The following is a 26,142-nucleotide window of genomic DNA, read 5'->3' on the forward strand; positions in this document are numbered from 1 at the left end:
GGACCTGGCACAGGTGGAGGCAGGAAAGCTGAAGGTCAGAGTGTGGAACAGGCTGTCTCGGCAGGTCTCAGAGCTCTGGACACGGTGACCTCACTCTGTCCTCTCCACAAACCCTTTGTGGCCCTGAGGGGTCACAGCTAGGCCAAGGGCGAACCTGGGCTGGGAGGGGGCAGCGCTGGGCCCAGGCCGGCCTCAGGCTCACAGCCCACTGCCCTGTTTTCCACCACACACACAGCGGGGTGCCCACAACCTCGATGAAGGACATTTGGGTTGTGCCTAGTTTTCTACTACAAAGATGGCTGCACGGGGCATCCCAGGACACACGGCCTGATCTCTGCGGTCCACTCTAAGACGCACTCACAACATGCACCAAACGCACAGCCTGTGCACCGTCTATACCAAGGGCCCCTGGTGTTCACGCCCTCGACTTTATCAGATGTCCCCAGACCTTTCTCCAAGAGGGTCCACTACGCTCCCGTCGCAGCGCGTGGATGCCCGTGTCCCCACGTTCTCATGCCCACTGGGTCTTCAGACTTTTACATTTAAAAGCCAATTTAACAGGTATGAAGTAAAACCACATTGTTGTTCAAATCTGCATTTCCAGACTACTGGTGAGTGGAAAATAAAAGCCAAATTAACACGAAGCAATCCTTAAATGTTCCTCACAGTTCTGTGTTAAAAAAATACCAGTCCGGACGTTCTCGTAGGGAAGTCCAGACAGACCAGCAGGAGGAAGCCTGCAGGCACCCACACCCACTGGCGGGAAGGCAGACCTGTGGCCCTATTCCATGTCCCCATGTCAAGTAAATCCCTCTGCGAGATGTCACCATTACCACTGTCACCCAGTGGCTGCGTTTGCACCACGTTCCACGTAAAATATATGTTTTAGTGTTTTTATTTTTTAGTTAAAGACTAACACCAGGAAAGTGTGGCTTTGTCAGCAAGAATTTGACCATCAAGATTTAACTAGAAGCTGTCACTCTACACATTATCCAGATGTCTCAAACGAAAGACTGACGTATCAACACAGAGATGCAAACATCAAGTTCAGAAGTTTGCAGCAGAAAAGGGACTCGCATGGACAGCATCCTTACAACTCGCGGGTAAAAAGACAACCCAATTTCTAAACGGGGAAAGGACTTGAAGCCATCTCTCTCAGGAAGATACATAAATGGCCAATAAGCACAAGAAAGATGCTGAATATCATCAGTGACCGATGAAATGCAAATCAAAACCCAAAGAGACACTTCACAGCCACCGGGACGACTGCAAAAAAAATGATGGGCACAAGCGTTAGCGAGGACGTGGAGAAACCGTGACCTCACACACCACCAGCGGGAACGTGGAATGGTGCAGCCACTCTGGAAAACACTCTGGCAGCTCCTCAAAACATGAGAGCAATTCTACTCCCACAGCAGGACCCAGCAGAACTGAGAACCTCCATCCACACAGAACCCGTATGTGAACGTTCATAACAGCCTTATCCACAACAGCCGAAAAGGAGAAGTGTCCCAACGTCCGTCAGCTGATGAACGGATAAACATGTGGCCCGTCCACATGACAGAATATTACTCACCCTTAAAAAGGAGAGAAGCACTGACACACGCTACCATGTGGACCAAGCTTGAAAACATTACACTACATGAAATAAGCTGGACATAAAAGGTCACGTCGTGTATGCTTCTATTAATGTGAAATGTCCGGAACAGGCAAATGTGCAGAGACAGAAAGTAGACAGGCGGTGGCCAGGGGCCGGGGACGGGGGAATGGGGAATGTCTCTCATGGGTGTGGGGTTTCTTTCTGAGGCGATGGAAATTTTCCGGACTAGATAGTGGTGCTGGCTGAAGCACTAAACTGGCTAAGTGGGTGGAGGAAGTAACTGAGACCATTCTTAGATTAGTCACTGGCTTTAGTCATCAGTTCCAGAAAGAACACTGAGCGAGTCAGGAGTTGGCATGCTCTATTACAAAGCCACATCCCAGACCCTCTGTGGGCAGCAGGTCCTTGTGGTTAAGACAATCCAGAACACACACAACTGAAGCAATTCATCTACGATCAGATACCACCTCCTGCCGATTTAGGACGTGAAAACCGTGGTTTCCTCCTCAAACTCAAAGGGCACCTATCTGGCCACTGTTTACACCAGAGCTCCATTTTAACTCAACCATCTAGCTAAAACACTTAGAAAAATGCATTGCTTAGTTAAATTTTCTATGAAAGAGCTAAAAGGAACCAGATTGCTCTGGCTAAAAGGCGACATCATACAAGAAGGTCACGTACGACTTTCCCCCTTTTGTCCCCAGGATTCTCACCTGTTTGACAGCTGTGACGGTAATGACAAAGAACAGTGGAAGTCCACTCGTCACGGGACTCGTGGGCGTGTCAATAATCAACTGCAATTAAAAGAGAATCATAGAACCATTTCCAAAAACACACATTAGTGGCTTTAGACTGACGGGCCGGCCCTGTGACACCATCACCCAAGGCCTGCTTCCACTTATTTTAAATCACTTTACTGTCACCCCTTTATCCCACTAGAGACAAATCAGATGAGAAGTAAATCATCCAATTTCCTATAAAACCGAGGGCGGTTTCTTTAATGGAGGGATGTGCTTAAGGAAGCCACGTTAGCCACGGCAAAGGCACAGGTCTGATTCCAGGGAACATTGTCATTCAATTTAAATTATTTGGCTCCTGATGCCACCCTTTAGATTATTTGGATAATTTAACATTGGGGAAACTTTAAAAGTCCCTCAACTATATTTTGTATGATTGCGAAAAATGAGACTGTTCTTAACACACCGACCTATTGTTCTCTAATTCACACCTCACCGTGCTTCTCTCTTTTTACTCTCTCTCTCAACATTTTCTTTGGAGCATCCACATGTGCTCAGGAAGCGGCTAAGTGTAACAATGCTCAGCGTGGCTGGTGAACTTCTCCTAAAGATTAGGAAGCTCCTGACCCCCTGCAGGACGGGAAGGTGACAGAGGTGGCCAGGACCAACGTGAGAGCAGAGTGCTCGTGTGTGGGCGAGCTCACGGCCTCTGAACCGACACGATGTCCTTGAGGAAGGTGAGCGAAGGGACAGCAGTCAGGGGCACCAAGTACTCACTCCTCCTTCCTAGCAAACCCCAGTGACCTGAGGACAGAAGCTCACACACCTAGATTCATATTTGAGGCGACAGAAAGACAACTGGTCTTACCTGGACCAGAAATATGATGAGAAAATAAAAGTTGGCTATTCTTCTGAATTGTTCAAATAGGTTCTTAGGTATGAAGTTCCAAAACGTGTACTGCAGAAAAGAGAAAACAAGGTGTCATTTTGATCACATTTCCCTTTTTTCAGGTTACCCCGCCTCATGATAAATGGCACCGGACTGCAAAGTACAAAATGTTTAGTTTTAGATACAAAATTCACAATTCAAAATTTAGAGTGTTTGTACACATTTTATCTATTTGCTGACCAAAAGAACAAACTGTTAACACAGAGTCTGTTCTCTGAAAGCAGCATATGCAAATGGCCTGTTTCCAGACAATTGAGGCAACACAAAGCAGCTTAACAACAGTTTTACTGCCAAAAGTCTTTCATAAAATATAAACTCTAATTGTTAACTCAAAACATACAGCTTTAGCATTTTTCCTTGATTGCAGTTTGGGTAAGCTCTCTCTGCCGTTAGGGTGAGACTAGATGGTGACAGAGAGCTAAAATACCAGTCACCATTACCGGGTGGTCCTGCCGCAGCCTGGAGGCGGTGCCACGCAGGGGGTTCCGCCAGCACCACCGGGTGCCCTTCCCCCACCTGGAGGGAACGGAGAGGCAGCAGGGCGGGGAGTCCTGGCCCCACTCATGCTCCGACTTCTCATTTTTGCCTCAGGAGAAGAGCTTCCTTAAGTTTTGTGTTGACAACAACGTCATTAACCCACAGTGAACACGCAGCTTGGAAGCTGTTTTTAAAGTTCCCCTGGACCAGTTTTTGCCTTTTGGTGACAACAGTCTACCGAAGAGCGAGAAGGTGCTCAGCCCACTGCACGGCCCGCTCGAGCTCTGGGCATCTGAACGGGACCACGTCAGCTCCCGTCGGGGCGCTGGCCCCAAACATCTAGACGTCAGGCATCAAACTCCACCAAGAGCTCCTTTAACGCCAAGGTCTCAAACATGAGCTCTTGAAAATGTAATGTAACCACTAAGGCCGGCATGGCCCCAAACCATCCAGTGTGTCCCGAATGCGGTTTTCACACACACTTCACAGTACATCCAGGGTTTCAAAGAAAAGCGTCTTTGCCTTAAGTGTGGATTGCTTAGAGAGATACAGGGAACTCCCATTTTCTGTTCTAATTTACATTACAAGGCAATTCTACCTTTCGTGATGAAGTTCATTAATGAGGGTGAAAACAAAGGAGTGGTCCCCCGCCCCCTATTTTTAATTCCCTTCTCAGGGTGGCCCCAGTGAACAGGGCCCGAGCAACTCCAAGAGGGTGTCTGCAGGTTATGAAAAGAAATTAATTTTCCAGGTCCTCCCAAGCCCGCCCCACCCAGCCCCCGAACACCCTTATCTTCCATGTATCGTTTGACACCAGTCCTTCACGGGATGGGGTGTTTCACAATTATTTTCCCTCAGTCAGTGGCTTGTCTTTCAATTCGCTTAACAGTGTCTTTTGAAGAGAAGAACTTTTTAATCTTAATTCAAGTCCTTATCAATTTTACCTTTCATGGTTAGTGTTTGTGGTACTGGATCCAAAAACTCACTGCAAACCCAAGGTCACCTAGATTTCTCCTATGCGATCCAGAGGGCTTTCATAGTCGTGTGTTTTACACTGATAAACCAATGGCAGCAACAGGATATTCTGGAGTGTATGAGGAAGCCCTGGGGTGTAAGCCTAATTCGGCCTGACCCTGTTTTTCCAAAGGGCCTGAGTGGCTGTTGAGCATGCATTGTGTATCTGCTTTAAACATTTCCTATGGCAAGAACAAATGGCCTTGAGATAAAGGTGCAACTTTGCCCCACACTGGCATTTCCTTAAGGATAAACATCTCTCCCTAGGCTAGGAACTGATTGCTGTGCTCACCTATGACCACCCAGCTCACCTGTGACCACCCAGCTCGAGACAACAGACCTGCCACTCTGCTGTGTCCACCGAGACAGCAGACCTACCTGCTGTTTCATCAATCACTGTGCCGTCAGAGCAGTCTCGCGACTATTGTAAAAGGGACATTTCAATCATATGTGAAACATCCTGTTTGGGGTATATAAGCACTCTGTACACCCCACTTCTTTGGTGCCCTTCCTGGGGAAGGGAGGCCCCGGGCTCTATGGTCCTCACATTCGGCTCAGAATAAACTCACCCCCATTTTGATTTATAGATTGGTTACGGATTATTTGTGTTGACAACATTTAGGTCTGTGATTGATCCATTCTGAATTAATTTTGAGAAAAGTGCAAATCCGTGTCTAGACATCCAGCTGTCCAGCAGCATCTGTTGAAGGCTATCTTTGCTCCCTGGGATCGCCTGTGCTCCTCTGTCAAAGATCAGCCGACTATTCCTGAGGGGGTCTATTTCAGGGCCCTCTCTTCTGTTCCAGTGATCTCTCCATCTCTTCTTCCACCAATACCACACTGTCTTGATTAGTGTAGGTTTACAGCAAATCCTGAAGTCTGGTAGTGTTAGTCCTCCAACTTTCTCCTTCTCCTTCAATACTGAGTTGGCCATTCTGAGTCTTTCATTTCTCCATATAAACTTTAGAATCAGTTTGTTGACATCCACAAGATAACTCGCTGGATTTTGATTGGGATTGCGTTCAATCTGGAGACTAAGTTGGGAAGAACCGACATCTTAACATTGTCTTCCTATCTATGAACATGGAATATCTCTCCATTTCTTAAATCTTAGATTTCTTTCATCAAAGTTTTGTAGTTTTCCTCATATAGATCCTGTACATATTCTGTTGGATTCATACTTAAGAATGTATGTATGTATCCTTTTCCTTTTTTTGTGCTAATACAAATAGTGCTTAACTTCGAATTCCAATTGTTCACTGCTGGCATATAGGAACACAGTTGACTTTTTACATCCTGCAACCTTGCTATAATAGCTTTAAGTTCCACGAGGTTTTTGTCGATTCTTTGGGATTTTCTATAGAGACCATCAGCCACTGTAAACAAAGACAGTTTTATTTCTTCCTTCTCAATCTGTGTATCTTTCATTCCCTTTCCTTCTATTTTTGGATTAGCTAGGACTTCTAGTAAGATGCTGAACAGAAATGGTGAGAGGGGCTCTTTGCCTTGTTCTCAATCTTAGGGTGAAAGCACCTAGTTTTTCACCATTAAGAATGATATTAGCTGTGGGGTTTTTGTAGATACTCTTTATCAAGTTGAGGAATTCTTCTCTACTGCTAGTTAGCTGACAGTTTTTATCATGAATGGGTGTTGGATTTTGTTAAACGCACACTAGGTTTTCTCCATTTGAGTACAACCAAACTAAGAACCAAAAAGCAGGTGTCCTGGACAGAAATGTAGCCAAAGAAATTGAGAGTAGAGAACACACAGCCAGATCTTCCGTACCCTGGTTTCACAATCAGAAAAAACAAAAAACCCCAACCCTGATTGCCAGTGAAAGTATAGGCACTTTCTTCCTTAAAAATGAAAAAAAGAAATCTGAATTCTTAATTTGCTACCCCTACTGCAGAACAATTTGGCTACTTTATGGGATTCTGGAAATATTTACTCTTTATTATACCACAGAAACATGGACTTTGGAGTCAAACCCCAACTAAACCCTGGTCCTGACATTTAAAAATCCAGTAAACTTCAGTAAATTATGTAGCGACTGAGTTCTAGTTTCCTTCTCTATAAAATGAGTATAAGAGATGTGCCTTGAAGGAAACGAGGTGAGGATCGAAGTTCTGGCTTAAATGGTGCTCAGAAAATATTCTACAAGTTGAACAAACAGAACAAACGCAATCAGTCTCTTTAAATTTTTAAGAAGATATATATTTTCTTTTAAATGGGCCCTAACAGAAAAGTCACTTATTTTCCATTAACTTTTAAAAGGAAATACTAATGAAAAATAAAAGTTATGATGTAATCACGGCATTTATGTCTCATTTTCGTGTTTCTGTGACTAACCTAGGACGACCTTTTCTTCTTCACACAATTCCTTTCTAAGAGATACTGACCCCAAAATGGAATCGTCTTTAAGGCCCCCCATTATGAAACCAACCTTATTCCCCGGCACCCAGGCCAACACACTTACTACGTTAGAGAATGAAAGCACTTCGGCTAGCACCCGTGAGACATCACTCAGCAGCTAAGTCACGTTAATGGAAAAGGTCCGACTTGAACCTCCACCTTCCATCTGCTGAAATCATTACAGAGGGAAAGTACACGCTGTTTAGGATTTGCTTCAACATCACCTTGGGGAAGAAAACAGAGGCACAGACGAAACCAGTCTGGGCAACTGTTGATAACTGCTGACAGCGGGTGACAAGTGCATCAAGATTTATGGTACTACTGTCTTTATTTTTGTATATTTTTGAAAGTTTCCATAAAATAAAATAAAACATGACTGTCTACAATCCTTCCAAACCTGGAAGTTTTAATAACCCCAGGGTGCGACGTGGATGTGTGGTCTGGTTCTATTTTAGTGTTATTATTTCAGGACTCTGTTTCAACCTCCCAAATTCTAGTCTACCAGGGAACCGGCACCGATTTGGAACTTAAAACCACTTAAATGATTACTTTATTGCCATCGCGCGCAGAGGGCTCATGCTGCAGTGTAGACCTAGTCATGCTCTGTAATTTCCATATTTTACAGAACACATTACTGTAATGAGCTATTACTGCTGACCATTAATGTGATCAAAAAGACGGTTATTAATTCCTGATGGTGTATGATAAGAAAAATGAAAACTCAATGAGATAATTTAAACATTCGTGACGGTACTGATAAGTCAGTGCCATACGGATAACATAAAATTAAATGAACATTTTATTACACTTATAAGAGCTGGCAAACCGGCAATGGTGGGCCAGTTGTACATTTTTGATCTTTGTTAAATTGTAACAATCTAAACATTTGCTTAGACACGTGGGCCACAGTATAATGTAAGCCTCTGACCTATATTCAGGAGTCATGTGCCCTCTTCTGATCAGCAGAACAGCACCTATTCCTGGAAATCCCTGGTATCGAGAGACAAGCACGGCATGAACCAGGTTTTTCTGCTATAAGCAAGCTGTGAAACCTGAGTGGCTCAGAGCATCCCTCTTTACTGTAACAGACATCTGAAGAATGTTGAAATATACAGGACGATTACTGTTCCTGCCATTACTTCCACATCATAAAAAACTTCACTCCCGAAGTCTCTGCCTACGCGCGGTGTGTGGTCGGGAGACGAGACGTGAGCCTCTGAGCTTGGCTCTGCCCACACGCTTCTCCTCTGTGCAAGTCACCTCTGGTTCCGTGTCACTCATGGGGAGTGTGGCCCATGACGAAGAAGCAGGTCCCACCCGGTCTACCTTTAGTCACGTGGTGAAAAGCAAACTCTAAGAGCTAAGCCCCGGGGCGGTCCTTCTTCACTAGCTGCCAGAAAGTAAAACCAGAGTGTCTGGACAACGCCCGGGGCCTGGCTCTCATGTACCTGAAAACGGTCCAGCACCAAGCTGAGCAAGGCAGCCCTAAAGACACACTGCAGGCCGGCCACGGACTTCCGGGGAAGGCAATCAGCTCCACCGCGCTGGGCTTTCTCTTCCATTTATGAGTGGACGAAGGGGATGTAAAAATAGAAAATTACACCCCAATTCTGGATTACCGATGTTAGGAAATGGGTGAGAATCACGGGCTCGTAAGAGGTGGCGCTGACAGTGCAGAGGGAGTGCTGGTCTCAGGCTCAGACATGTGGCTCCGGGCGGCTCATCGATCTTGTTCTGAGGCTCAGTATCTTTGGGAATGAGCTGGGTGTAGTGAGTCCTGTCAGCCTCAGAGGGTTGTGTTAGAGCTTAGATGACGTGACCAACATAGACCACCGCCTGTACTACTACTGGTAGAGGTAATTTGACCTTCTCACTTATCAAAGGTAACTCAGCTTTCTCGAAGGTATGGAGTGACCACATCGGCTGAGTCTAATATTCACTTTTGTGGCGTCCTGAGCTCAGAGCTGGAAGCCACAGGAATTTTGTGCCCAAAAGTACAATCCTGTGAAATTGATGAAGGAGTGCTCCAGTGTTCTCAAGTCTAGGATCTGCCCACGTGGGGAGCTCAAGCAGCCATACGGTCAGTGCTGCACGTGGTCAGTAGCCAAGGCCAGACACTGCCCAAAAGTGGACGGAGCTCAGATCAATCGCTCATCACCAACAGCAGTGATGAAGCGGACAGAAGTTCAACATAAGCGGATCGGCCTCTTCACCCCCAGAGTCACGCTCACATGACAGATATCTCGAAACACTCTGATTCAATAAAACCAAACTTACTGAGTAGGGGCTTCTGTGCGCTTAAGAAGTCTTAGCTGACAGTCTTTTCTTTTAAGGTAGAAATAAAAGTTTTCTTCCCGAGAAAACAGGATACATTACCACAAACATATTCTCCAAACTTGTTTATAAACTTATGTTTTACAAATTAAACTGTATTTTTCATACATCCTGAGCTGTTTCTAAAGGAAAACGACTACGTGCTCTAGAGTCCACATCACTGATCTAAATCAGGGCCACTGTCCCGGCCCGGCTCAGAGGCTAAGTCCTCGTCTTTCTGAGTGCCCTCCTGTAACAAATGCCACCAGCAATGCAGGTTGTGTAATGTTTCCTAAAATTAGACACCATCATCTACGTGGGACTGGCAGTGACCCGCCGATCCCGCCTCTCTGAGGACCGAAGATCCCTGCACAAACACGGAATTCCAGGCTGGGCTGTGACGCAAGCTGCTCAACTCGGGCCTCTTCCGGGTGGACTCAGCCTGACCCACGTCCTGAAAAGATGCCGACTTTATTCTGTTACTGCTTCCTCCTGCACAGCCTCGTGTGATGACGGGGCTTTCAAAAAGACCCCCAGGAACCTGCAAGTCTGTCAAAACCCATCCTCGCAACCTCCCCTGCGCAGCGTTTCCTTTGTCAAGAGCCCAGCGGCTCCAGTTCATCCAGGGCAGCTGGGCACAGGAAGGTGCCACCGTGGGGAGAGGCCAGATGGAGGTCTGTGGAGCGAGGAGGTGGGACAAGGCATCTCAAACGCATCGCTGCTACTGGCTGTGGGACGCTTTGAAAATATAAAAATAAACTGGCTCTGAAACTTAAATCAGATAACAAAGGGTCAGGAATGGGATCTAGAAATCACTGCTTTCTGTTATCTCCCCCACAACATTGACAGGGGCTTTTATGATAAATAAAGCACCCTCAGCTTCCACCTATATTCTCCTATTCCATATTCCAATGCGTCGAGAAGGCCCTTCACGGCTCCATCGACCAGGGGCTTGGGTTTCAGGTTTCCTCTCACAGCTCTTTAGAGAACTTCCCACATCAACCAGAAGGAACTGGGGCCGGGACTTTCAAGGCCCAAGCTTTATCCCTGCAGGGAGATGCCAGCTGCCGGGGATTTGTATCAGAGGCCGAGGTGCCTCTGACAAACGTCCCACCAGACCAGACCGGGCAGTGTGGGTCGGTTTCATGTCCCATGGCCTGTATCCCGGACTCCTGACAGGCCCACACCTGGCACAACATCTTAATGTTGATCAGTGCCCTTCCTGTTTCTTGATGCATCTGGATGCACAAGAGCAGATTTTTAAGAAACATATTTGAGGTTATTTCTTTTTTGGGCACACTAGTGGATTAGCAGAGTGCGCATCTGCATAGAAATCATCTTTAGTGAGCTCTACATGAGACTGCATGAAATGTATACGTATCACTACTGGGAAGACCTGTTTTTTCTAAAGATTGGCCCTGAGCTAACACCTGTTGCCAATCTTCTTTTTGTTTCTTCTTTTCCCCACAGCCCCCCAGTACATAGCTGTATAATCTAGCTGTGAGTGCCTCTTCCTGTGCTACGTGGGACATGGCCTGTGAGTGGTGCCATGTCCACACCCAGGATCCGAACCAGCAAAACCCTGGGCCACCCAAGCGGAATGCGCAAACTTAACCACTCGGCCACGGGGCCAGAACCGATGGACCTGCTTTTGGACATGAACTTCCTCCTGTTTATTTCTCCCTCCAGCAATCATCTCTGGGCAGCCACGGACTATGTCTATTTGGCTGGGATTTTGTTTACGAGCCATTTACTTACCATATTGTGTTTCTGAAGATTAAAGCTATTATTATTATTTTACACTGCATTTTCGAAATGAAAGAATTCCATTAAAAAATAACTGCCTTGAAGGAGAGAAGATCCAAGATGGCAGCGTGAGTAGTCTTCTTTGTCTCTCCCCCTTCGAATCTACAACTAATTGGACATTCATCGCTTAACTAAGGATATCCATATAGCATCTCAGGACGCCTGAGAGACCCACGCTGCTATACATCGGAAGGCAGACGGACTTCCCTCCGGGAGGAGGTGGAGATAGGTGAAAACCCTCCGACCCCGACCCCGAACAGCCTAGTACCTGCAAGCAGCTTTCTTCCAGCGGACGCCCCCAGAACATCGACACACACCTAGGGCAGGAGGGAGCGCACACCAGAGGAGTGACGGTGGAAACAGGTGACCGGAGCCTTACCTAAGCCCCCCGCAATTACACCTAAGCCCAGAGGGAAGCTCCAGAGTTACACACCTGAGTCCACGGGGAGAGTCTCTGCCCGCCATTGGCTGGAAGGCCCCGCCTAGCATCCACGGCACCAGGAGGGTCCCGGAGAGAATCCCAGATGGCGCGGCGGCCCGCCAGCTGCCGCTGCCAGCCCCACTGACTGCCGGACGGGGCTCGGGACTACCGGAGATCTCCTGGGAGAGGACTGGGGCTGGGTGGAGCTCTAGCGGCTGGCTCCGCGGCCCAGGAGGGAAGCTCCGGAGTTCCGCCCGGGCAGCAGGCAAACTCTCTGTCTGCCATTAGCGGAGAGGTCCCGCCCAGCATCAACAATGCCAGGAGGGTCCTGGAGAGAATCCCAAACGCCGTGGCGGACCACCAGCTGCCACTGCCGGACCCAGTGACTGCTGCTATTGCGGCTTGGGGCTCAGGGCTAGCGGAGATCTCCTGGGAGAGGACTGGGGCTGGGTGGAATTCCAGCGACCCGGCTCCGTGGCCCAGGGGTAAACTCTACAGTCTCACAGCAGCCTCAGCAAAAGCCTCTGCACAGCACTAGTAGAGAACCCCCGCCCGGCAACCACAAGGCTGGAAGACCCTGGGACAAAAGTGGCAAAGGTAGGTGAGCTAACCCCAGACTGTAGAAGATGCCCATAGCTCTGCTGTGACCCATAGTGGACAATGAGATTTTGTGGGTGCCGACAGTGACGGAGCTGCAAATATAAGTGATCCTGCCCCTGGCCGCTGGGAAAGCCCATAACACCGCTGTCATACCTAAGGAGGGAGCACGTCTAGGTGGGGTGCAACAGTAGGCACCAGCAGCCTGAAGCCCCCTTGTGACTGCCCCCACAGCTGAAGAGGGAACCCACAGGACTACTGTGACTACGAGGAGGGGCCCAGGCCCAGTTAGCAACAGCTGATAGGGTTCCTGGTTGGAGCAGTATAAACAGCTGTTCCCCCACCACACCAGTAGAAAGAAGTCGAAGCAGTAACTAAGCTCTATCTCTATGTGGAGGCACAAATGTACACCATCAAGCAATATGAAAAAATATATTAAATCTCCAGTACAGAAGGAAAATGACAAATACACAGAAAACAGTCCCAAAGACAATGAAATATATAACCTAAATGACGATGACTTCAAAACAGCCATCATTAAAAAACTCAATGAGTTCAAAGAGAATTCAGATAGACACCTCAACGAGTTCAGGAGCTATGTCACAAAAGAGTTTGATACTATAAAGAGGAACCAAACAGAAGTACTGGAAATGAAGAACACAATAGAGAAGATTAAGAAAAATCTAGAAGCACTGAACAGTAGGGCCGATAACATGGAGGAAAGAATTAGCAATTTGGAAGATAGGAATATAGAAATGCTGCAGGCAGAGGAGGAGAGAGAAGTAAGACTAAAAAGAAATGAAGAAACTCTCCGAGAATTATCTGACTCAATTAGGAGATGCAGCATAAGGATTATAGGTATACCAGAGGGAGAAGAGAAGGAGAAGGGGGCAGAAAGCCTGTTCAAAGAAATAATGGCTGAGAACTTCCCAAACCTGGGGAGAGAGATGGAACTTCATGTGACAGAAGCAAATAGATCTCCAAACTTTATCAATGCAAGAAGACCAACCCCAAGACATATAGTAGTGAAGCTGGCAAAAGTCAACGACAAGGAGAAAATACTAAGGGCAGCCAGGCAGAAGAAATTAACCTACAAAGGAACCCCCATCAGGCTATCAGCAGATTTCTCAGCAGAAACTTTACAGGCTAGAAGAGAGTGGAATGATATAGTCAAAAATCTGAAGGACAAAAACCTACAGCCGAGAATTCTCTACCCAGCGAAAATATCCTTCAAATACAATGGAGAAATAAAAACTTTCCCAGATAAACAAAAATTAAGGGAGCTCATTGCCACAAAACCTCCTCTTCAGGAAATGCTCAGGAAAACCCTCATTCCTGAAAAATCAAAAAAAGGAAAGGGGCTACAAAACCAAGAGCAAAGGAGATAAGTAGAAGGACAACAACAGAGAGTAGCAGCTCTACATCAGGACAGATTAAACCACGGGATGAGAAACTACGGAAATTGAAGAAAACTGGAAAACAAGACATAAAATGGCAGCAGTAGGCCCCCACATCTCAATAATCACTCTAAATGTAAATGGATTGAACTCTCCAATCAAAAGACACAGAGTGGCAGGATGGATCAAAGAACAAGACCCAACAATATGCTGCCTCCAGGAAACACACCTCAGCCCCAAAGACAAACACAGACTCAGAGTGAAGGGATGGAAGACAATACTCCAAGCTAATAATGAACAAAAGAAAGCAGGTGTCGCTATACTAATATCAGACAAAGTAGACTTCAAAGTAAAACAGATAAAGAAAGACAAAGAGGGACAGTATATAATGATAAAAGGGACTCTCCACCAAGAAGACATAACACTTATAAATATATACGCACCCAACACAGGAGCACCAAGATTTGTAAAGCAACTCTTAACAGAACTAAAAGAAGACATCAACAACAATACAATAATAGCAGGGGACCTCAACACACCATTAACACCAATGGACAGAACATCCAGACAGAAAATCAACAAGGAAATAATAGAATTAAATGAAAAATTAGACCAGATGGACTTAATAGATATATATAGAACACTTCATCCAAAAACAGCAGGTTACACATTCTTCTCAAGTGCACATGGAACATTCTCAAGGATTGACCATATTTTGGGAACCAAAGCAAACATCAATAAATACAAGAGTTGAAATAATATCAAGCATCTTTTCTGATCATAATGCTATGAAACTAGAACTCAACTACAAGAATAAAGCAGAGAAAGGTGCAAAAATGTGGAGACTAAACAACACGCTTCTGAACAAACAATGGATTATTGAAGAAATTAAAGAAGAAATCAAATATTATCTGGAGACAAATGAAAATGAGAACACGACATACCAAATCATTTGGGATGCAGCAAAAGCAGTCCTAAGAGGGAAATTCATTGCAATCCAGGCTCATCTCACTAAACAAGAAAAAGCTCACATAAGCAACCTCAAACAACACCTAACAGAATTAGAAAAAGAAGAACAAACAAAGCCAAGAGTCAGTAGAAGGAGGGAAATAATAAAAATAAGAGCAGAAATAAATGATATTGAAACAAAAAAGACAGAAGGAAGGATCAATGAAACAAAGAGTTGGTTCTTCGAAAAAATTAACAAAATCGACAAACCCTTAGCCAGACTCACCAGAAAAAAAGAGAGAAATCTCAAATAAATAAAATTAGGAATGACAGAGGAGAAATCACAACAGATACCAATGAAATACAAGAGATCATAAGAGAATACTATGAAAAACTATATGCCAACAAATTGAACAACCTAGAAGAAATGGACAAATTCCTAGACTCCTACAACCTCCCCAAACTGAATCAGGAAGAAATGGAGAATCTGAAAAGGCCAATCACAAGTAAAGAAATAGAAAGAGTAATCAAAAACCTCCCCAAAAATAAGAGTCCAGGACCAGACGGCTTCTCTGGAGAATTCTACCAAACATTCAAAGAAGATTTAATACCTATCCTTCTCAAACTGTTCCAGAAAATTGAGGAAGATGGAGTACTCCCTAACACATTCTATGAAGCCAACATCACTCTGATCCCCAAACCTGACAAGACAACACAAAGAAAGAAAACTACAGGCTGATATCACTGATGAACATAGATGCAAAAATCCTCAACAAAATTCTGGCAAACCGAATACAGCAATACATCAAAAAGATTATACACCACAATCAAGTAGCATTTATACCAGGGACACAGGGATGGTTCAACATCCACAAGTCAATCAACGTGATACACTACATTAACAAAATGAGAAACAAAAACCACATGATCATCTCAATAGATGCAGAGAAAACATTTGACAAGATCCAACATCCATTTATGATAAAAATCCTCAATAAAATGGGTATAGAAGGAAAGTACCTCAACATAATAAAGGCCATATATGATAGACCCACAGCCAACATCATACTCAATGGACAAAAACTGAAACCCATCCCTCTGAGAACAGGAACAAGACAAGGGTGCCCACTTTCACCACTCCTATTCAACATAGTACTGGAGGTGTTGGCTAGAGCAATTCGGCAGGAAAAAGAAATAAAAGGAATCCAAATAGGTGATGAAGAAGTAAAACTCTCACTGTTTGCAGACGACATGATCTTATATATAGAAAACCCCAAAGAATCCATAGAAAAACTATTAGAAACAACAACTACAGCAAAGTAGCAGGGTATAAAATCAACATACATAAATCAGTAGCATTTCTATAGACTAACGATGAACTAACAGAAAAAGAACTCAAGAACTCAATCCCATTCACAATCCCAATGAAAAGAATAAAATACCTTGGGATAAATTTAACCAAGGAAGTTAAGGATTTATACAATGAAAACTACAAGATTTTCTTGAAAGAAATTGACGACGACATAAAGAGATGGAAAGACATTCCATGCACATGGATTGGAAGAATAAACATAGTTAAAATGTCCATACTACCTAAAGCAATCTACAGATTCAACGCTATCCCAATCAGAATCCCAAGGACATTCTTTACAGAAATTGAACAAAGAATCCTAAAATTTATATGGGGCAACAAAAGACCGCGAATTGCTAAAGCAATCCTGAGTAAGAAAAACAAAGCTGGAGGCATCACAGTCCCTGACTTCAAAACATACTACAAAGCTACAGTGACCAAAACGCATGGTACTGGTTCAAAAACAGGTGCACAGATCAATGGAACAGAATTGAAAGCCCAGAGAGAAAACCACACATCTATGGACAGCTAATCTTCGACAAAGGAGCAGAGGGCCTACAATGGAGGAAAGAAAGTCTCTTCAACAAATAGTGCCAGGAAAACTGGACAGCCACATGTAAAAGATTGAAAATTGACCATTCTTTTTCACCACACACCAAAATAAACTCAAAATGATCAAAGACCTAAATATTAGGCCTGAAACAATAAGTCTTCTGGAAGAGAATATCGGCAGTACACTCTTTGACATCAGTTTCAAAAGAATCTTTTCGGACACTGTAACTCCTCAGTTGAGGGAAACAATAGAAAGAATAAACAAATGGGACTTCATCAGACTAAAGAGCTTCTTCAAGGCAAGGGAAAACAGGATTGAAGCAAAAAAATAGCCCACTAATTGGGAAAAAATATTTACAAGCCACTTATCCGACAAAGGGTTAATCTCCATAATATACAAAGAACTCACACAGCTTAACAACAAAAACAAACAACCCGATCAAAAAATGGGCAGAGGACATGAACAGACATTTCTCCAAAGAAGATATGAGGATGGCCAATAGACACATGAAAAGATGTTCATCATCGCTAATCATCAGGGAAATGCAAATCAAAACTACACTAAGATATCACCTTACACCCGTTAGATTGGCAAAAACATCCAAAACCAAGAGCGACAAATGTTGGAGAGGTTGTGGAGAAAAAGGAACCCTCACACACTCTTGGTGGGAATGCAAACTGGTACAGCCACTATGGAAAACAGGATGGAGATTTCTCAAAAAGTTAAAAACAGAAATACCCTATGACCCAGCCATCCCACTACTGGGTGTCTATCCTAAGAACCTGAAATCAGAAATCCCAAGAGTCCCTTGCATCCCTATGTTCATCGCAGCATTATTTACAATAGCCAAGACGTGGAACCAACCTACATGCCCAGAAACTGATGATTGGATAAAGAAGATGTGGTATATATACACAATGGAATACTACTCAGCCATAAAAAGGACAAAATCATCCCATTCACATCAACATGGATGGACCTCGAGGGTATTACGTTAAGTGAAATAAGCCAGACAGAGAAAGACAAACTCTCTATGACTCCACTCATAGGTGGAAGTTAGTATATTGATAAGGAGATCTGATCTGTGGTTACCAGGGAAAAGGGGGTGGTGGGGGGAGGGCACAAAGGGGGAAGAGGTGTACCCACAACATGACTAACAAAAATGTACAACTGAAATCTCACAAGGTTGTAATCTATCATAACATTAATGAAAAAAAAAATAACTGCCTTGAAAAGCAAAGCTGCTCAGTTCTCCAGGCTTCTTAACAAACGTGGGGCACTCTGCTAGCTCACAGAAGAATTAAGCAGGCCTACCCCTCGGTCTACACATCTGAGACACCCACGTGTGGACGAAGCAGGTCGACCCCTCGGTCTACACATCTATGACACTATGTATAGATTAAGTAGGTCAACCAAACAATCTGCACATCCAGGGCATCCGTATGTGGATTAAGTAGGTCAACCACATGGTCTACACACCCAGCACACCCGTGTGTGGACTAAGTAGGCCTACCACAGGGTCTACACATCCTGCACACCCACATGTGGACGAAGCAGGTCTGTCACAGATCTCCACATCCAGTGTACCCAGGCATGTGTGCGTGCCTCAGGGGCCCGTGCGTGCACACATCTAAAGACAAAGTTCTCCATAATCCGGAGAGCCACCCTTTACCTTCTTTGTTCAAAGCCAGCTGCTAAATTCTCCACCCGCTTCTCACGACCCATTTACGGGTTACTCTCTCAATGTGCAAAGGACGTCTCTGCATCCCCACTTTCCAGTCAACGAAAACAAGGCACTCTATTTAAATGATGACATTCTAATCACATTTCTTCCACTGCACCGACTGCACCTGACAGACTCTGACATGTGTTCTGTGCCTCCGTTTACAAGGTGGCTGCACACACATCCTTTCAGGGTGGCACCCAGCATCATCTCCGTTTCACAGACGAGGAAACTGGCCTGGGGGCGTGCATGACTGGCACATGGCCAGACAGCATTAGTAACTGGTAGTGGCAGGGACTTCAAATTTGACACTACACCCACGATATAATTAAAAGAGAAGTGAAGGAAATGTGCTGTGACATCTTGGCAAGTATTAACAGTGTTTGGGGACAGATGCCCAGAAGAATGATGAGTGCACGAGCCCCGTGTGAAACCGCAGCCCCCGGCTGGCAGTGGACAGCAGCTGAAGAGCAGCTCCAGGAGCAGGACTGGCAACTGAGGTCAGAAAGTTCTAGCGCACGGAGTTCCGTCAGGAAATTAACAGACAGACAGAGGCCAAGTTACCTTGGAGGAGACTATCCTGTTGTCCGGGTACTTCTGCAGAATGTAGGCCTCAGCACCAGGCGGAGGCTCCTTGTGTCCCACGTAGATGGTCCGATTGTCCACCCAGTTCTCTTCTCCAGCACACTGCGGGAAACAGGGCAGTGTTAGCACAGGTGCCTCAGACTCTGGGGCTGAAAGTCCATCCCCGAAGTCTGGCTTCCACGCTTGTCCACAGTAACAGAAACCTGTGCCAGAGACTGAGGACACCGCACAGGGCCCGGGGATGGGCTGGGTGCCACCTGCCAAAGCTAGAGCCGCCGCATCTTACTCAGCCCTTGGGGGCCAATTCTTCAAATTCCTGCCCCGCTCTTCAAGGAAACAGTCTGAGCAGACCATCTGCACTCCCAGAGGGAGCCCAGGGGGAGCCTTTAGAAGCTGTCAGTGGAAATAACAGAGGGGGGGCTCATTTCGAAGCAGAATGCTACAGCAAAATCTTAAGGCTTCCAAAAGAGAAAGGATACAGACGGTTAGAAATTTGGGGAAAGGTCTTTAATGAAAGAAGAGCATAAACTACGAGTTCAGAACAGAAAGAACTATTGAGCCGTTTCCAGTATCTCTACCAAAGGCCTTCCTGGAAAGAGATGCAGCTCTGACTCATCTTTGGATGCTCAGTGTCGTGCGCACGAGCCATGAAGTGAACATGCCCTGACCAGAAGAGTCTTTCCTTGTCCTGCGGTCAGCTCAAGGGCAGGCACAGCATCCTTTCTCAGCAGACCCACCAGCATCTAACATTACTGACCAGCACATGGCCTGGGCCCCGGAGAACAGCAGTCCCTGCACGAGGCCTGAGCCCCCAGAGCAGCAGTCCCAGCACGGAGCCTGAGCCCCCAGAGCAGCAGTCCCAGCACGGGGCCTGAGCCCCCCAGAACAGCAGTCCCAGCACGGGGCCTGAGCCCCCAGAGCAGCAGTCCCAGCACATGGCTTGGGCCCCATCCCCCAACCAGCAGCACGGCATCGGGTCCACGCCCCACATCCGACCCTTCTGAAGGAACTCTGAAGACATCAGCCTCTCCGGGTACGACTAACAGTGCTGGAGAAGGGACAAACGGAGAGGAATCACAGTCACAGATCCGGCTCAGGTATTGATGCTGAACTGCAGCCTCCTCACCCCTGGGCAGTGAGAGCATGTCGCCCAGAGATGGAGGAAGAACTGAGCAGCGAAACAAAGCCCACGACCGTGGGCCGGCCACAGAGGATGCGTCTCCCCCGACACCGTGCCCACCTTTGTGGCTCCAGGGCCTCCATCCTTGAAGCCCACGGGGCATCGCGGGCAGCACAGCACTATGAGCTGGGCAGCACCTTCTCTTTCTTTCTGCTGACACCACCGTCCTCACTCACCCATCACCTTCTCGGGGATAAGTCCTCCCACGTGTGTCCCCGGCACAGTGTCCACGTGGCTGCATGTCTGCACACGTCCCTGGCAAACCCACCTACACTTCCCGTGGCGGGGCCAGCCCGTGCAGACTGAGGGTGAGGACCCCATTCGTGTTCAGAGATGCTCAGCAGGGACAGGAAATGGCACAGGATCCCTGGGACAGAACAGGCACAGCTGCCACCTGCCAGCACTACACCCGAGTGGGGCGCTTCTTCCATGGCACGACCTGGGGACGTGTCTCCCTCCGATGAGCCTGTGGCTCTCAGTCACAAGGCGACACCAAGGCCAGGCTACCTGTCCCTGGCAGGCGCGAGCCGCGCCCCCCCACCATCCACAGAGCTGCATCCCGCCCCACAGCGGCCTCCCCTCCCGCCTTCCCACTTTGGGTGAGACGGCCTGTCAAGGATGTGGATTTAGAAAACTGCTCAAGACCTTCCGCAGTACCTCTCTGGATAGGAAAGTTAAGAAGACAGCAGGAGTCCTGACTTCCTTTTATTTCTCAGAAGACAGCCAAACGCATGCTTCTCATTCTGTGGATTCAGGATTTTACATTAAAAAAGAATACATAAAAATGAACTCAAAAAGGAAAGAAAACCATACAAATAGAACTTTCAATACAAAAACGAAAACCCTGAAAACCCTTCTGCTAAACTTCAAAGACAGCAGTGGGCTCTGAGCGCTGGTGCCGACTCTGGAAGCCGGCGTCTTCCCACGAGCCACGCGGTGGGGCCCCTCCAGGGGAGGCGGTGCTTCCCAGCCACTGCCGGCCAGGACGGACCCGGTCTCCAGGGAGACGAGCCCGAATGGATTTTATTAAGGCCCATTCATGCTCTCGACGCCATCTAGGAGGCCCGCACTGGGCTTAATGTGATTATTTAACACCGCAGAAATAACTCAACAGCGCAGCGCCACTTCGGCTGGCACAAGTCAGAATCTCGACTCCGGCCTGGGGGACGAGGTCGGACACAACGCGCACCAGCACTCGCCTCACCACCACCGCGAAGTCTTTCTGGGGACGAAGCAGGTGCGCGCTCGGGAAGCTGAACCCTGCACGGGAAGCCATCTCTCAAAGTGCTGACCCCAGTGAGTTGTCCCCTGCGGGTCAAGAACAGAAGGAGCCCCCGGGAGCGGCTCCACGGCTCTCGGCCTTCCATGAACAGCCACGGCTGGCTGGCCTGAAATGGCATGATGAAGCCACGTCTCCAGCGACTCTGCTCACTGCTTCGTCAGCATCACCGAGCTCAAAGTCGACACGGAGGAATCACACTGTCTGAGGTCACGGTTACCAGGGATCTGGCACATCTTACACGGACGGGCCTGATCTGGCTCTGGGTTCGGATGAGCCCACGGTGAGCTGTGCCTGCCGTTCTCTGCACAAATGTTCGCTGCTAAGAAGCCAAAAGGACAGGTTCAACAGGCGTAGAGAATACAATGAATAGGACACTCTGGAGAACGCCTGCTAGACCCACCGTGTTTACAACGACACCTGCGCAGTCATGCATGTGCCCTGCTGCAGACTGGCTGTGCAGCTTGGACGAGCAAGCCGACACTTCTGTGTCAAATTCAGTCAGGAGTCACGCAAAGGGACTAGGTTAGAAAAGCCTTACGACCCTCCCAGCTCTAAGACTCTGGTTCTCTGGACACCAAGCAGAGAAAGCAGACTTGTGAGCCCGGTTATGCAATTTCTTAACCCAGCCGGTCTTGAAGCAAGTGTCAGCCACACGGTCCACTGTCAAACTGTGGTGCAGGTGAAAAGGAAGCTATGCCCCACGGAGCTCTAGGAGCAAGACGCAAGTCATCACACGTCTCCAAGGGCAGGAAGTGGAGCCAGCTGCCTGTCTTTCCAGGTACTCGTCCTAGACAGGATGCTGACACTGCCTAGCAAGCTCTCTGTGCCTCATGCCCTCAGAACCTAAGGATGGCCAGAGACGTCCATCAGCAGAGCACGAGGCTGAACCAGGCCCTGAATGGCCCTCCTCAGCCAGCAGCCTCCATAACACTCACTGTGACCCAGCGGTCAGACCAGGTCAAGTAGGCTGGAAGGCTGGCACCAAGCAGCCACCTAAAGCTCGAACCCAGACTGTGAGAGTGGAGCTGAGCACTTGAGTGCCTCTAAGATGCAACTTTTCCCAACGACACTCCGAGCTGTTCCCAGAGGGGTGGTGGAGGGGTCCCACTGAACAGCGACCACCCAAACGGCTCTCGGCTGGTGAGGAACACACAAACGCTGGGGCGGCTCCCACGCGGCAAGCTCCCAAACTATCAGACTGAACACGTTCAGAGCAGGGAAGATAAGAACCCAAGGAGTCTGTCTTCTTGTTTTTACACAGATGACATTGTCACGTGCAGAAACAAGGGGGAACACCAGAAGAACCATGGCTGATGGGGAAAAACGTCACGTCAGTGAGACTGGCAGAGAGTGTGGCCCAGGGGGGCACCATCTTCCATGCAGAAGCCCCAGGAAGAATGTGAGTCTGAGAAGACAACCACAGACAAGGAGGCCTCCTGCCGCAGGGAGCGAGACCAGGGACAGGAGGCAGGCCCCACACAGGCTGGGGGCTCAGCTCTCGTAACCCCTGGGGTGTCCTCAAATAGACAAGGATCACTAGGAACGCCGTCACCGTATCTACACACACGTAAGATGACTCAGTAGTTCTGTCTTAATGAGCTGGAAGTAAAAACTACCACTTCTGTTCCACAGTGTAGAAAACACTACACACAAATAGGATCATTGCGCTAACATACGCAATATATATTCCTGACAAATCCGAAAAGACATGGGCTGATGGTATAGTTTATTTTAGTGGATTATATGTTACTAATGAATTCTTAAAATCTTACTCATTGTGTAAATGGATTCTTTTACATAGAAATGGTGCTTAAACCCAGAGCTGATGTGACATTTATTGACAGACAGCCTCGGTTAACACAGCAAACTCTCCTTTCTCTACTCTGACCTTGATGAAGCAATCAAACTAAAATGGTCAGAATTTCTGAAAAACCTAATGCCCAGTCAGCTCAGATCACTAAAAAAAAAACTCAGACGCGCAGTTACTTAACAGAGTGCAGAGATGCTCAACATGACTAGCTGGTGGAAATGCAAATCAAAACCACAAGGAGACACCACTTCCCCCGACCCAGGATGGCTATAGTAACACGTGTTGGGGAGGATGTGGAGCAATCAGAACCCTCACACATTGCTGGTGGGAATGCAAAATGGTGCAGCTGCTTTAGAAAAGAGTTTGGTGGTTCCTCAAAAAGTTAAGCACAGAAACACCGTACGACCCAGCAATTCCACTCCTAGGAATATACTCAAGAGAAATGCACATCCGTGCACAGAGAAACACGTACTGTTCACCAAAGTGTTACTCGTAACAGCCAAAAGGTGGGAACAACCTAAAAGTCTATTGACTGACGATGGACAGACAAGGTGTAGTCTGTCCATGCGATGGAGCACTATTCAGCCATAGAAAGGACTCACGCTACAACATGGGTGAACCTTGAAAACATATGTCAGCGAAAGAAGCCAGACGCAGAGGCCGCAGTCTGCATGATTCCACTTCCACGCGGTGTCCAGGAGGGGCCAATCCACACAGACAGTGTCCGCCGGCACGGCGAGTGACTGCTGATGGTTTCTTTTTGGGGCGATGAAAATGTTCGGGATTGGAGTGTAGGGACGGCTGCACAACTCTGTGAATACATTCCACTTGAACCCAACGAACGGCACACTTTAAAAGAGTGAACTTAATGGTGTGTGAGTTATACCTCCACAAAAATATTATAAATATCTTCGCTTAAACGAAAGGCATCTGCAGTTTTCCCGCACATGAGCGATCACTCATTCTAGGAACACAGTGGGTGATGTTTGCAGCAGAAGGTCATGTAAGTCACCTGGACCCTGTTAGGCAACTCCTCTCATTTCAGCCTGCTCTGGTTCAGTGACTGCGGCACTTTCCTTCTTTCACTTTTCAGAGGGGAAAGCCATTCTTAAGCATCCGAACTGCTTCCCCTGCTCAGTCTTCCACGTAATTCGTAGAAACTTAAGCACAAAGCTCTTCCTGAAATCTTTCAGGAAGTGAAAAACCCACCAGGGGCCATGACCAGGTGGGATCTCATACCAAAGACCTCACGTCCATCCTAAACAGTTCTTATCTTTTCATCCACAAGCAAAAGATAAACTACCTCAGGGATAAAGGGGGAGGTGTGGTTGGCTCATCAGTGGCTTTTAGTCTCACTCTGAAAACATGAGGCTCCAAAAGGGCCCTATTAACACCTCCGACCTCTCAGAGCCAGATGGGAGGACGGGGCTGCCAGGGACTCTGGACCATCTCGTTTCACAGAATGAGCTCGTGGAACCGGTCCCGCCACCGCTCACACTGCTAATCAGAGGCGCAACTAGGTCGATGCTGGGTCTCCTCAGGCCCCGGGGGAGCTCTCTATCCACGTCGCCACCTGCTCACCTGCTAGAAACATACATTTTTGCAAAAGGTGTGTGTGTGATGCTAAATATGCCAGTTTCATTTCCATGATTCACACATAAGACTATAAAAGAGAAAACAGAAAGAAGCGCCAAAGGAATGGGGAAGCAGGAAGATGGACCCCAGAGAGCCTTACAGGCAACAGCTCTGGGACACGGCTCCGTCCTGCTGTCCTGCTGTCCTGCTGTCCTGCCCTCTGGCTGGGCCAGTGGAGGAGCCGGGAGAGAGCCTCCTGGAACAGCGCCCGTCTGAAGCTGAAGGAGAACGGCGGGCGGGTAAGGGCTGAGGTGAGGCGGCGGAAAGCCATGTGAAGAGTGAAAGATGCAGTCCCCACCATAGAGGGGTCGAGGAGGAGGAGGACGCCCTCTTCCAGGTCCCCTCTCCAAACCACTGTGCTCAGGACACGCCCAGGAGCGCACGGCAGCCGCCTTTCAGGAGAAGGGAGGGGTCTGAGAAAGGACAGCTGCAGGTCCATAAACAGGGGCCCTGGCCACAGCATCACCGTGAGTCACCTGGCCACAGCATCCAGGGTCCCTCATGGCTCCTCCTCTTAATTCTCTTCCACCTCCGGGCCCGACCCACCGCTGTCCTTCTGATGGGATGGCGCTCGTGTTTGGCGGCTGAGGGAGCATTTGGGGGACACAGGGGTGACGCCCTGAGACCCCGGGTCCCTCTTCTCGGGCGCTCGGTTTCTCACGCTCTGTGGCCCAGCGCTCCGGGAGTGCAGAAGTGTCCATTAAACATTGATTCCTGCTCCCCGGACCTTGGCGCCGGGCTCCAAGTTGCTCAGCCTCCAAGTCACTTGACCGATTAGCTCTCTGTAAACAGACTGTGGAAGAACCTCCCACTTGACCAAGACTGACGCCAAACCAAGACCCGCCATGGAGGCCTGGCTCGTGACACGAAAACACCGTCAACCATCCATCAGCACAACGGCTTATTGGGGTTCAGTGTCAATCAGCTTTTCAAAAATCGCTAGCTGATAACTAGTCTAGACAACCATGTGACCTTGCCCATCAGTGACCACAAAGCACTAAGAGGAGCGGGGCAGTGATTCCGAGAGACAGTCTGAGCCAGCGCACTAAGGACTCCGCTGTGGTTAAGTGCTTAATCCCGTGGACGAAGGAAGCACCCAGACGGCTCTGTACTCTTACTCCCTCCTCAGCACGAGAGGGACCAAGGGATGTGCAGGAGGTGCTGAGAAAAGGCCAATGAGGCCGCCTTACAGACACACAGAACAGCTTTCAGCACGAAGCCCGTGGAAGCAAAGGACGACCCAGATATGAAGAAAGGGCCCTTCACACAGAGCACTCGGGAGTGGGCACCTCCACGTCCAGGCCCAAAGGCAGCGGGGCAGGATGCCCGGGGGCGAGGGGAGCAGAGCTTCC

General features: G+C 47.7%; 1 protein-coding gene across 2 annotated transcripts in view; it reads right to left on the reverse strand.

Annotated features, from left to right (window-relative positions):
- Window positions 1–25,308, reverse strand: part of ATP11A (ATPase phospholipid transporting 11A) — a 90,666-nt gene extending 65,358 nt beyond the window's left edge. For both annotated transcript variants that reach the window (XM_046664657.1, XM_046664658.1), the window contains exons 1-4: window positions 25,267–25,308; window positions 18,863–18,985; window positions 3,206–3,295; window positions 2,314–2,394 (exon numbers count right to left, since the gene is read on the reverse strand). In XM_046664657.1, coding sequence (XP_046520613.1) covers window positions 2,314–2,394; window positions 3,206–3,295; window positions 18,863–18,985; window positions 25,267–25,293 — 321 coding nt within the window. In that variant the 5' untranslated portion in view covers window positions 25,294–25,308. The remainder of the gene's footprint in view (window positions 1–2,313; window positions 2,395–3,205; window positions 3,296–18,862; window positions 18,986–25,266) is intronic.
- Window positions 25,309–26,142: the final 834 nt, after the last annotated feature.

This window comes from Equus quagga, chromosome 6, assembly GCF_021613505.1.
Source record: "Equus quagga isolate Etosha38 chromosome 6, UCLA_HA_Equagga_1.0, whole genome shotgun sequence".
NCBI lineage: Eukaryota > Metazoa > Chordata > Mammalia > Perissodactyla > Equidae > Equus > Equus quagga.